The 13,434-nt window shown below is 42.5% G+C and overlaps 1 protein-coding gene across 2 annotated transcripts in view; it reads left to right on the top strand.

Annotated features, from left to right (window-relative positions):
• The window catches only part of LOC119893165 (transcription initiation factor TFIID subunit 4-like), a 35,053-nt gene that overhangs the window by 19,223 nt on the left and 2,396 nt on the right, over positions 1 to 13,434 (top strand). For both annotated transcript variants that reach the window (XM_038705138.1, XM_038705137.1), the window contains exons 12-14: positions 1,163 to 1,288; positions 5,277 to 5,333; positions 7,649 to 7,771. In XM_038705138.1, coding sequence (XP_038561066.1) covers positions 1,163 to 1,288; positions 5,277 to 5,333; positions 7,649 to 7,771 — 306 coding nt within the window. The remainder of the gene's footprint in view (positions 1 to 1,162; positions 1,289 to 5,276; positions 5,334 to 7,648; positions 7,772 to 13,434) is intronic.

Genomic DNA, 13,434 nt, shown 5'->3' with positions numbered 1-13,434 from the left:
ATAACAAATGTTTCATATATTCCACAGTTTCACTGTCATTCTGTGGGATCACAGAATGACAGTGAAACTGTGGCACCAGCTATAAACAACGTGCTAACCTCGACAGCTCAGCTAGGCTCCTTACATGCTTGCTAATAACTATTTTTTTTTTTTTTAAGCTGGGTGTCCGACAGCATTGTGTTGGACAGATTTGTGCAGCTGCGTTTATGAGGGAGAGAGAGGGACGAGCGAACTAGGGACGAGCGAGAGGATGTGCTGCGTGAATGCCCTTCAGTGCTCTGCAATCAAATACGATTTAAAATAGGCCTAGTAAAAAAAAATCAATATGCGGCGGTCAGCATTGATATTGTGGCGGGCTGTCACAAATGAACATCTGGGAAACACTGGATCCACTGTTTGGCATTAAGTGTTTGTTTAAAACCACAATTAACCATCTGGTTTCTTCAACTTTCACTCAGGGGCAAAATTCTGCCTTATAATGATTTGACATGTCAAATCATTATACATAAGAATACATAAGAATAATCGATATTGCATGAGGTGAAATATTTTATCGTGGTAAAATTTTGAAATCAGCTCATGTAAACCTAAGAACTGTTAATATGTTGTTTCTCTGTCTCAGGTCAGATCAGAATTACCTGCTTCTTTATGATTATGAATCAACAAGCCTGAATCTCCTAAAAGCTAAAACTGGCTGTTAAATTTCAGGTCAATAAATCATGTTGACTGCAAGTTCAGCCTTTCATTACGCTTTTACATTCATCAGGAAAGGAAACCGAGGAGGTAGCTCATTCCACAGTTTGCTGCTGAAAAAGTGCAGTCGCCCCTGGTTTTAACCTGTTTTTTTCAAGAGACCAGCCTAAGTTGATCAGGGGCTTTAGACTTGTAAGAGGTCAGTGACTTAAAAACAAACAATAGGATCTAAAAATGTATTTTAAAACTGACCGGGAGCCAGTGTAGCAAAGTCAGGACTGGTGTGATGTGTTCATGCTTTCGAGTTCTGGTCAAAAGACGAGAAGCCGAGTTTTGCACTAACTGTATACGTGAGAGAGGGGTTTGGTTAACGCCAAATGGTTAATGATTAAAATATAAATGTGCTTTTTGTTTCTTTTCCTGTCCTTCATCTTTGTTCTCTGCTCCTCCTCCTCCTCCTCTCCGTCAGGATGAAGATCTCCACGAACAGTCCTCAGACGTTCGCTCCCAGCTTCGTTTCTTCGAGCAGCTGGAGCGAATGGAGAAACAGAGGAAAGACGAACAAGAGAGAGAGATTCTGCTGAAGGCTGCAAAGGTCCGAACTCATGCACATGTTCACGGTCGCTCCTCTCAGCGCTTTTACACAAAGGACAAAGAAATTCACATAAACTACAAAATATTAAATTATAAATAAATGAACAGCGTCTGAAAATAAAAGACATAAAACAAATCATGTGAGATAAACTCTGCAACAACACTCCTTTTCAGTTCACCTCCGTCTTTATCTTCCTTTCAAGCAGTTTTGTTTTCTCACCTGCATGATGTGATTTGAGCTTTTGAATCTTTGAAATCTAAGAAAGCCGTCAGCAGACAGACACACAGATTAGAGGTGTCCTTTCACACATGACAGCAGAGATAATTACAGAAACTGCGTCATCATTAGACACGCAGCTGATTATTTATCTGTGTAGCCTCAGTTCGTAACAGAAGTTACCTCATTGCACATTTCATGGACCCGGCTAGGCTGCACAACACGGTGAACACACAGAGATGTAAAATAGTAATGTAAAAATCCAATCATCAATAAAAATAGTAATGATTTCCAAACAGTTTCACACACGTGTGGTTCCACAGTGTTATGAACATATCCTGTGAGATTTGTGATGATTGGCCCAGTGGTTGCTTTGGACTTTGGTCTGTTTACGTGTTAAGCCACGCCCCTTTGCGAAGACATTCTGGTTGATGGCGGCCATGTTTCTGGACCGATCTGTGTCAGACTGCTCAGAATCAGTAAATGGTTAATCCTGTAAACCCAGAGGGACATAAAGCAGAACATCCCCACGTTTGAAAAGTTGAAACCAGCGTCTCATTTTGGCAAAAATAGATACTTCGTTGATTGACTGATTGATTAACTAATCATGTCAGCTGTCTTTATTATTGTGTAAAAGTCTCAAATGAAATTCACAATTCAACTCATAGCAATCAGAGTTATGAAAAAAAACATAATTGCAATAAACTTGTAGAACATCAACACAAATACTTTCAAAAACTTAAAAGGTTCAATTAGTTCAATACAAAGCGATAAAACATGCTGCATTTCACATCGGAGTGCTTTCCTCGATTAAAATTAGATGATCAATATTTCGGAATCATTTTGACAAATGTTTTATCTCTCCAAAGCTTTCGATACTGTTGATCATGAAGTTTTAAAACTTATTAACTCAGGACTTTCAGAGCAAGCAGTCGGTTGGTTCTCAAACTACCTTAGCAATAGATCTCCACTACTGTAGCACTTACTAAGGGTGTACCACAAGGCTCTGTATTAGGTCCACTTTTATTCACTATTTATATAAACAATGTGTGTCAAATGCTAATCTTAATTTTTATGCTGATGATACTGTCATATGTTGCTGTACGTCAACTCTCATACAAGCAATTGAATATTTGCAAAACGTGTTTATCGAAGTCCAAAATACCCTTATGCAGCTGAAATTGGTTCTAAATGCAGATAAGACCAAACTTATGTTGTTTACCAAATCCAGGATCAGGCCACAAAACATAGGGCTAAATAGAGACTAAAACTGGACTTTTATTTTCAAAATAAGTAGTATTTTTCTTTTAATGTAAAAAAAGCGACTTGTGGCCACCACTTTTTTATCTGTTCTGGACTATGGTGATCTTTTATATATGCATACCTCTGCACAGAGTCTTCACATGATTGACATAGCTTACAAATTGCAAAGCGCTGAATAACCACTATGAGCTATACTGTCGGGTAGGTGGCCTCCTCTGGCCACCAGAAGGCTCTGTCATTGGTACACATTCATATACAAGGCAATTTTTGGTCTGCTGCCAAGCTACCTATGTGTTCATATCATGCAGAAAAGTAACGGGCGACGCTCTTTGCGTTCTCAGGACTTCTTTATGCTCTCTGTGCCAAATACCCGTGCAGACACGGGAAAGAAGACATTTGTGTATTCTGCACCTTCAGCGTGGAATACGTTGCAAAAGGACTTTTAACTCACTAAATGCATTTAAATCCAAAATGAAAGACTTAGAGGCAGATGCCTTAATATGTAAATACTCTTAGATTGTAAATATGATTTAAAATGACTTTATGAAATGTTAGCTTACCAGTCTTCTGTGTTATTTGTCTGTAGCTGTGTTTGTATTATTTATATACAGGTGCTGGTCATATAATTAGGATATCATCAAAAAGTTGATTTATTTCAGTAATTCCATTCAAAAAGTGAAACTTGTATAATGTATACATTCATTCCACACAGACTGATATATTTCATGATGATTATAATTGACAACTAATGAAAACCCCCAATTCAGTATCTCCGAAAATTAGAATATTACTTAATACCAATACAAAAAAGAATTTTTAGAAATGTTGGCCAACTGAAAAGTATGAGCATGTACAGCACTCAGTACTTAGTTGGGGCTCCTTTTGCCTGAATTACTGCAGCAATGCGGCGTGGCATGGAGTCCATCAGTCTGTGGCCCTGCTCAGGTGTTATGAGAGCCCAGGTTGCTCTGATAGTGGCCTTCAGCTCTTCTGCATTGTTGGGTCTGGCATATCGCATCTTCCTCTTCACAATACCCCATAGATTTTCTATAGGGTTAAGGTCAGGCCAGTTTGCTGGCCAATTAAGAACAGGGACACCGTGGTCCTTAAACCAGGTACTGGTAGCTTTGGCACTGTGTGCAGGTGCCAAGTCCTGTTGGAAAATGAAATCTGCATCTCCATAAGGTTGGTCAGCAGCAGGAAGAATGAAGTGCTCTAAAACTTCCTGGTAGACGGCTGCGTTGACCTTGGACCTCAGAAAACACAGTGGACCAACACCAGCAGATGACATGGCACCCCAAACCATCACTGACTGTGGAAACTTTACACTGGACTTCAAGCAACATGGATTCTGTGCCTCTCCTCTCTTCCTCCAGACTCTGACTCTGGGATCAGAGAACATAACTTTGGACCACTCAGCAGCAGTCCAGTCTTTTTGTCTTTAGCCCAGGCGAGACGCTTCTGACGCTGTGTCTTGTTCAAGAGTGGCTTGGCACAAGGAGTGCGACAGCTGAAACCCATGTCTTGCATATGTCTGTGCGTGGTGGTTCTTGAAGCACTGACTCCAGCTACAGCCCACTCTTTGTGAATCTCCCCCACATTTTTGAATGGATTTTGTTTCACAATCCTCTCCAGGGTGCGGTTATCCCTATTGCTTGTACACTTTTTTCTACCACATCTTTTCCTTCCCTTGGCCTCTCTATTAATGTGCTTGGACACAGAGCTCTGTGAACAGCCAGCCTCTTTAGCAATGACCTTCTGTGTCTTGCCCTCCTTGTGCAAGGTGTCAGTGGTCGTCTTTTGGACAGCTGTCAAGTCAGCAGTCTTCCCCATGATTGTGTAGCCTACAGAACTAGACTGACAGACCATTTAAAGGCCTTTGCAGGTGTTTTGAGTTAATTCGCTGATTAGAGTGTGGCACCAGGTGTCTTCAATATTGAACCTTTTCACAATATTCTAATTTTCTGAGATACTGATTTTGGGGTTTTAATTAGTTGTCAGTTATATTCATCAAAATTAAAAGGAATGAACATAAATATATAGAAATATATCAGTCTGTGTGGAATGAATGTATACATTATACAAGTTTCACTTTTTGAATGGAATTACTGAAAGAAATCAACTTTTTGATGATATTCTAATTATATGACCAGCACCTGTACTGCTGCCTGTCTTGGCCAGGTCACCCCAAAAGAGGTTCTTAATCTCAATGGGACTCTCCTGGTTAAATAAAGGTTAACTAAAATAAATAAAAATAAATCTTAGAAACACAAGTTTATTATATATATTATAACAGCTGTTTTACTGTTTGTCATTCGGCAGCAGGAGGAGTTACAGTAATTAACTAATACATTCATTATTTCTTACAGATACATTATAGTCTGTCAGAAACCAGTTATTACATAGTTATACTGATCTTACATGGTAGTTGATTTATGCATCAGGTTAAGGTTGGTGAGGGGAAAATAAACGTCTTGTGTTTAAAGATAAAATCTCTGTTTTGTTTCAGAGTCGCGCCAGACAAGAAGATCCAGAACAGGCTCGCCTGAAGCAGAAGGCTAAAGAGGTACGTGCGTGTTTTCATATTCACTTCTCTCAGCGTGTTCACAAACCAAACCTGTCAACGATTAGGTTAGCGTGTACGGTCAGGTGGTCAGAGGGGGATCCCTGGCTCGAACACCTGCGTTACCTGAATGAAAACACAGAACGTTCAGCCCTGACAGGTTCATATATGGGTATTACTGCATGAGGTTACAGAAGTTATTGATCACTTCCACACATGCTTCGGTTGTGATGAGAGGTTACTGGTGCAGAGAGAAAATGGAGGGGGGAGGGAGGGGGAGTGGCAGATCCGGGAGAATTATGGGCAAATGTTTAAATGGGAGAACATCAGGAAATAATGGTGAAATACGGGAGGAAAAACTGGAGGGCTAAAGTTTCCCCTCCGAGTCCATTTAACAGCTGTTCTGGCTCTCGGTCGCGTCACGTGATCTTCAGCAGATGGTGTTTGAAAATATAAAAAATAAAGATGAATGAAACCTAATTGATCCACACTAACACACACACACTGTAACAAACACTAACACACACACACTGTAACACTAACACACACTAACACACACACAGTAACACACACTAACACACACACACTGTAACACTAACACACACACACAGTAACAAACACTAACACACACACACTGTAACACTAACACACACAAACACACACACTGTAACACTAACACACACAAACACACACACAGTAACACTAACACACACAGAAACACACACACACACACACACACACACACACTGTAACACACACACACACTGTAACACACACACACACACACTGTAACACACACACACACTGTAACACACACACACACACACTGTAACACACACACACTGTAACACACACACACACACACTGTAACACACACACACACACACTGTAACACACACACACACACACTGTAACACACACACACACACACACTGTAACACACACACACACACTGTAACACACACACACACACTGTAACACACACACACACACTGTAACACTAACACACACACACAGTAACACTAACACACACTAACACGCACACACTGTAACACTAACACACACTAACACGCACACACTGTAACACTAACACACACAAACACGCACACACTGTAACACTAACACACACAAACACGCACACACTGTAACACTAACACACACAAACACACACACTGTAACACTAACACACAAAACACACACACTGTAACACTAACACACACACACAGTAACAAACACTAACACACACACACTGTAACACTAACACACACAAACACACACACACTGTAACACTAACACACACAAACACACACAGTAACACTAACACACACACACAGTAACAAACACTAACACACACACACAGTAACAAACACTAACACACACACACTGTAACACTAACACACACAAACACACACACTGTAACACTAACACACACACACAGTAACACTAACACACACACACAGTAACAAACACTAACACACACACTGTAACACTAACACACACAAACACACACACTGTAACACTAACACACACAAACACACACACTGTAACACTAACACACACAAACACACACACTGTAACACTAACACACACAAACACACACACAGTAACACTAACACACACACACAGTAACAAACACTAACACACACACAGTAACACTAACACACACACACAGTAACAAACACTAACACACACACAGTAACAAACACTAACACACACACACTGTAACACTAACACACACAAACACACACACTGTAACACTAACACACACACACAGTAACACTAACACACACACACAGTAACAAACACTAACACACACACTGTAACACTAACACACACAAACACACACACTGTAACACTAACACACACAAACACACACACTGTAACACTAACACACACAAACACACACACAGTAACACTAACACACACAGAAACACACACAGTAACACTAACACACACAGAAACACACACAGTAACACTAACACACACAGAAACACACACAGTAACACTAACACACACAGAAACACACACTGTAACACACACACACACACACACTGTACACACACACACACACACTGTAACACACACACACACACTGTAACACACACACACACACACACACACACTGTAACACACACACACACACACACTGTAACACACACACACACACACACACTGTAACACACACACACACACACACACACTGTAACACACACACACACACACACACTGTAACACACACACACACACACACACTGTAACACAGTCCTGCTGATGTTGGCGGTGTAACCGACGTGCTCTCTGTTTGTCTTCCTCCACAGATGCAGCAGCAGGAGTTGGCTCAGATGCGACAACGAGACGCCAACCTCACGGCCCTCGCCGCCATCGGGCCACGCAAGAAACGCAAGCTGGACTCCCCTGGAAGCGCGGCGGCCAGCGCAGAGGTAAGACGTCAGGAAAACCTCCAGTAAAATCACGATGAAACATTTCACATCAGTCGATAAGGATAATCTTTAGTTGAGTTTAAAGGTTTTTCTCTCTGCTCAGAACAAACCCGAGAACCTTCAGAACTATTCTCATTAAATCTGTTTTCCTCAACAAGATAAATGTCTAAATAAAAGAATTAAGTTCTGATTTGTTGGTGATTTAAATAAACTCAAATATTTGTTATTTTGTTGTTGAGTAAAATTCTATCTTGATAATTATCAGTTCTGTTTCATTGTGCGGCTCTAATTGGAGGTAAGCAGCCGTGCCGTTAGTGTTTGTTTAGACAGGAGACAGACAGCAGGTTCACGTCTGAAGGCGGCGCCGCGTCTGTAAGGTCAATGACAAACTGTAACAAATATCCTGCTGAATATCTCATACGGCAACTGAGCAGGCCCAAAACGTCCCGTGTGTGTCTGCTGTTCCATGAACACCCTCCTCTCTGATCCAGTGAATGTGACCGGAGTTGAGTGAAGGGGGTCAGTATCTGCCCGGAGCTTTGTTGTGGTTGTGACCCCCCTCCAGGGCAGCCATAGATTTCAGCTCTGCAGAAATGAGCTCGGGGCTCGGTGGTAGGGGATTTTGGGGGGGGTCTCTCTCTCTCCCCTCACATCCCGCCTGAGGCTCGCCCCCGGCAGGCCCAGACAAAGGCGGGGGGGGGGGGCAACATTTCGGGGGTCTGTTAAGCCTCTGACGGGGGCCAATGAACTCTGGGAAATGTGAGCGATGTGGCGCCTGTAGTTGCAGCTGCTTGGCTCAGGTGAGTCAGAGCTGCAGGATTAACCGGCCCGGTCCAGTCTGCCGGCCTCAGGTCTTAGAAAGCACCGAAGTCAGTTCCTCAGAGGGGATTAAAAAGCCTTAAACCTGCAGCCAGACCTCCTTTTGGCCACGGGGGGGCAGCAGAAACACGTTGCCAAATTTCCTTCAACACGCAGCTCAAACCCAACCTGCTGCTGCCGCCGTGAGAACACAAGCTCATTGGCTGATGGAGGTAAACGATGGAAACCCTGATGGAGAAGATGATGAAGTCAGACCTTTATGTTCGTGTCATGTGTTGATGTGAGCAAGGTCACGTCCTCCTCATTGCTCCTCACAGCTGCTGCTTCGTGCAGCGTTTATTCATCGAGGCTGCTTCTGGTTTTATCCACACACCAACTGTTTCTTTCAGCACAAATGACTGTGTGTTCTCCTCCCTCTCTAATCCGCCCTCAGGCGGCTGCAGTCCGCCCTTCAGCTCCCGACTGCAGGCCCGATCAGGCTTCAGATAGTCCCGTCCTCCCCCTCCCTCCTGCAGCGCCCCGGGCGTCAGCCTGTTATGAATATACGCTAGCAACGCAGGAGCTTTGTTCTTCTCAGTTTAAAAAAAACAACAACAGCAGCAGCTACCCGGTTTTACCTTTTTACCTCCCGGGGTGTGTTTCTGCAGGTCTCGGTGAACGCAGGAGTTTGTGAGACCTTTTCAGTTCCACAGAGAACAACATGTAATGTCTGAGTCACAGTAGGAAACAACAGGAGTGGACATGTGCAGAAACATTTCACCATACCATCAGAGACACGATCCACTTTAGAACTTGAATTAAATGAGTTGTATTGAAAAAGACACTCCCTATGACCCCCCCCCCCCCCTCCTCCAAGAAAAGACTTGACCCTGGTGCCTCCTCTTCACTAGCTGAGCTTGCTAAAGACATCAGGACCAAAGATCTGGAGGAAGTCCCACCACCAGGTGGTGATGATATGTGATATACACTCAGATCACTGAGCTGATTCTGGTCTGATCGAACTGTGAAGCTGAAACTGAGGTGAGATCAGCTGATGGCTGTATCAGAGGAGATGTCTCACTCTGTTGGAAACTCTCTGGCTGAACAGAGGTGTTACAGAGCGGAGTGTCTTCCCTCACTAAGGATCTGTGATCGAGTTCAGACCAGTGACGTGTTAATAGATTAGTGGTAGATGTGATGCAGCGCCTCCACTCGACCTCTGACAGGCGTCTGTAAGACTGCACACAACTCAGGTTGTTGCTCTTTGCAGGCTTAGGCCGGAGCATTTCACGGTTGTGTATGAATATCGATGTAACCTGAAGATTTGATCGAGTGATTTAACATAAAGATATTTAGGTGAACTGACTGGTTGCAGAGGGCAGGCCTGCGTGTTTGCCTGCAGGCTGCCTGGCTTCATAAAGTCTGGGTTCCTGTGTGGACCTGGAGCTTCATTCCTATCCTCTGCTGTCAGCCCTGCCCGCAGGCTCTGCTGCTGCTGCACGGCTATCTGAACCACGGGAGGAAGAGCTGTGTTCAAAGTACAGGTGAACACAGGAACAAATATCAGGCCTCAGTGCTGCAGCTGCAGGAAGCCATCATTCAGTCAGCCAATAATTTCTTTATGAATCGATTGATTTAGTCTAGAAAACAGGAAACTAGTTTCTGCACATGTCGACCTGCAGTCCAGAACAAAGAGAGATCAGACAGAAACTGACAGCAGAGATAATTTGCAGGTTCTGCTCAACACACGACTCAACGATCAGAACAGAGGAAGGTTTAGAGATTAATCAGGACGCACCGATCCCTTCCTAACTCTGTCAAATTAAATGATTTGTTAGCTCTCCCAGCTAAATGTTGTACCAGAGCAGTACATGTGTGATTAAATAGATCGGCCCCCTCATCAATAGCCAATCCAGCTGTCTGAGTCCGTATCGGATCAGTGCAATAAACTGACTGATCGTTGCAGCTTGACCCTCGGGGAGTTTCTGTGTTCCGCTCAGCTGCAACTCGATTAGTAGTTTCACATCATCACTCAGGGTCACTGGTCACTGTTAAAGCTGGATTCACCAGAAGGCCAGAAAGAAAGTGAAATGTTTTCTCTGAGGGCAACAAAAACCAAATGGGAGACTGATCCTGAATGTCTGCCTTTAAACTCTCGTACCGGTCGGCTGTAGAATAAGATGTTAAAAGACGGATGTGAACGATACTCCCTGCCTGAAAGAATCCACAGTGGCTGTGAGTTTGGTTTGCAGACAGTCTTGTGCTGGTTCTGCCTTCAGGCTCATGTAGAAAATAGAAGCTCCGTTGTCTCTACAACATTTTGCACTTCAGGCTCTCAAACATCATTCGGCTTCACGTGGACAGCAAACATTTTTAATTTTTATTCACCGTCAGGTAAACTTGTTGTGTCCCAGTGATCACAGACTCCGCCCACAATTCGAGGCCGTGTCCTGACCTCAGGGTGCGTTCAGGGAACATTCACACGCCTTCAGACAGCAGTTTCTTTCAGAGGCTTTGGCCGGTGGAGCTCGCCTCGGGACGTTTTGAGCTTCCTGGGAAGAGACGCTCCAAGTTGGTGCTTTTGCTGTGAATTGAACGACTGTTTGCATCCTGAACAGCGGTGGGAAAGAGGGCTTGTTGGAGCAAGAGCTCTGAGACGGGAGAGGAGTCGTATCTGCAGGGCTCGGGCGTTACCTGGCCTCAGGCTGCAGGCACACCTGAGACATGAAGGTGTGGTGATCCTCCTGCAGGTCTGGACGGGAGACCTCACTTAAAGCTGTTATTGATGATTCAGGATCAAACCAAACACAGCACAGCTGAAACAGGAAGTCCTAGTGGGATGGACAGAATAACAGAAACACCTCGTAGTGAGGGAATATAAAAGCACATCTGACCACAGCTTCAGATGTTACTGCTGAACTGAATCAACACAGAAGCTTCACAAATACAGTTCAGTTCCGAGCTGAAGTCCAGAGTTTGAACTTCTGTTTCTGTTTGAGGAGGGAAATTTATGTACTTTTAGATTTAAGTCGATGGTCCAGAGTGATATGGAGGGATTATTGGGTCAGATTTAAAACTAAAAGTCTAAATCAAAAACTAAAAGTCTAAAACTAAAAGTCTAAATCAAAAACTAAAAGTCTAAATTGAAAATTAACAGTCTAAAACTAAAAGTCTAAATCAAAAACTAAAAGTCTAAATTGAAAATTAACAGTCTAAAACTAAAAGTCTAAATCAAAAACTAAAAGTCTAAATTGAAAATTAACAGTCTAAAACTAAAAGTCTAAATCAAAAACTAAAAGTCAAAAACTAAAAGTCTAAAACTAAAAGTCTAAATCGAAAACTAAAAGTCTAAAACTAAAAGTCTAAATCGAAAACTAAAAGTCTAAATCGAAAACTAAAAGTCAAAAACTAAAAGTCTAAAACTAAAAGTCTAAATCGAAAACTAAAAGTCTAAAACTAAAAGTCTAAATCGAAAACTAAAAGTCTAAATTGAAAATTAACAGTCTAAAACTAAAAGTCTAAATGGCAAACTTAAAGTCTTTTGAGGATTATTCATTTGGTGTTTAGGATAGGGAAATTAGTCATTTAGTCATTTTAAAATCTGCATGTAACTACAGTAACGTAACACATGCATGTCAGCAACAGTTAGCCTAATATAGCTAACTTGCTAATGTTAGCATATCTTACCTGCTGTACTGTCCGCTGCTTTCTCCTCAGACGGATAACACTGTTTGTGTGTGAGGCCACATTGACAGAAATGCTGTACACTTTTAGTTATGGTATTATAAATGATAGTCCTCCCTCCAGCCCTGCTTTCATGGCAGTGTGCTGGCAGTCAGAGCTCCCCTGCAGTCCATACAGTGCCTCTGCCCCTCAGCCCTTTCAAACCCTCCCTACAGCTTTTGGGCCGAGCCTCCTCATTTGTATACACGACTAAATCCTAAATTCCCACATCCCCAAAAGACCAATCCTAAATACCAATTTCATTTTCGACTTAGACTTTAAGTTTCAGGATTTAGACTTTTATTTTTAATTTGACCCAACAATCCCTCCATACAGTGAAACGTATCAGCTGTACACTTGCAGATACCTGTAATTAGGTTTAGATGAAGTTAGTTTCACGGCTGTTTCCCAAAGCAGCTCCGAGTTAAAGCCTGGATGTCTCCCAGTTCTCTTGGAGAGCTGATTCAGGCAGACGTTTAAAAGTTTAATCACCTGAAAATCCCCAAAGATCACAAACGTCTGTCCAACGCTCCTGTTACTGTAGGAGGAGTAGGGGCCGTCTGAAAAGGTTGATACAATGCTTTTAAACGCGGTCTTAAAATCTTTTAGGAGAGCTTTTTCCTGGACTCTTGCCCCTTTTCTTTGCCTTATTGTTTTTATTTTCAGCACTTACCTGTTTTTCCTCATGAAGCACTTTGGGATTTGTTTAAATATAAAGTGCATTACAAATAAAATATTATATTATTTTTATTATTATTATTAGTTTTTCAGCATAAAAAAGCTCAAACCACTGCCAGCATAGAGACCAGCTTTAAACATTTCACTCCTGTGAGTCTGTAAAGAAAAGTTAAGTAAATTAATTAATTAAATACTTACTGATGCACAGAGCAGGTTGTAGTTTCAACAGTGTGCTCATTTCTGAATGTACTGACATCAAACCACCTCTCATCTGTCCTGGACATCCTCTCACAGCTGTTAGTTTTATTAAAGAGACAGTTATCTGACAGAGGGCGGGTTTCATCAGAGGTTCAGGAGGTGGACTGAATGAATCCAGCTGGTTTTCAGGTCCTGTCGGGAGCCCTGGTGTTGCGGTGTGAACGTTGTTCTGGTATTTCTGAAGCACTGACCCGGCCTAATGCTGC

The sequence above is a fragment of the Micropterus salmoides genome, unplaced genomic scaffold (assembly GCF_014851395.1).
Source record: "Micropterus salmoides isolate LMB-PRFRI ecotype aquatic unplaced genomic scaffold, ASM1485139v1 Ms_hic_scaffold_8, whole genome shotgun sequence".
In the NCBI taxonomy this organism is placed as follows: Eukaryota; Metazoa; Chordata; class Actinopteri; order Centrarchiformes; family Centrarchidae; genus Micropterus; species Micropterus salmoides.
Note: the sequence above shows the minus strand (reverse complement) of the source record. Positions and strands in the feature narration are given on the sequence as shown.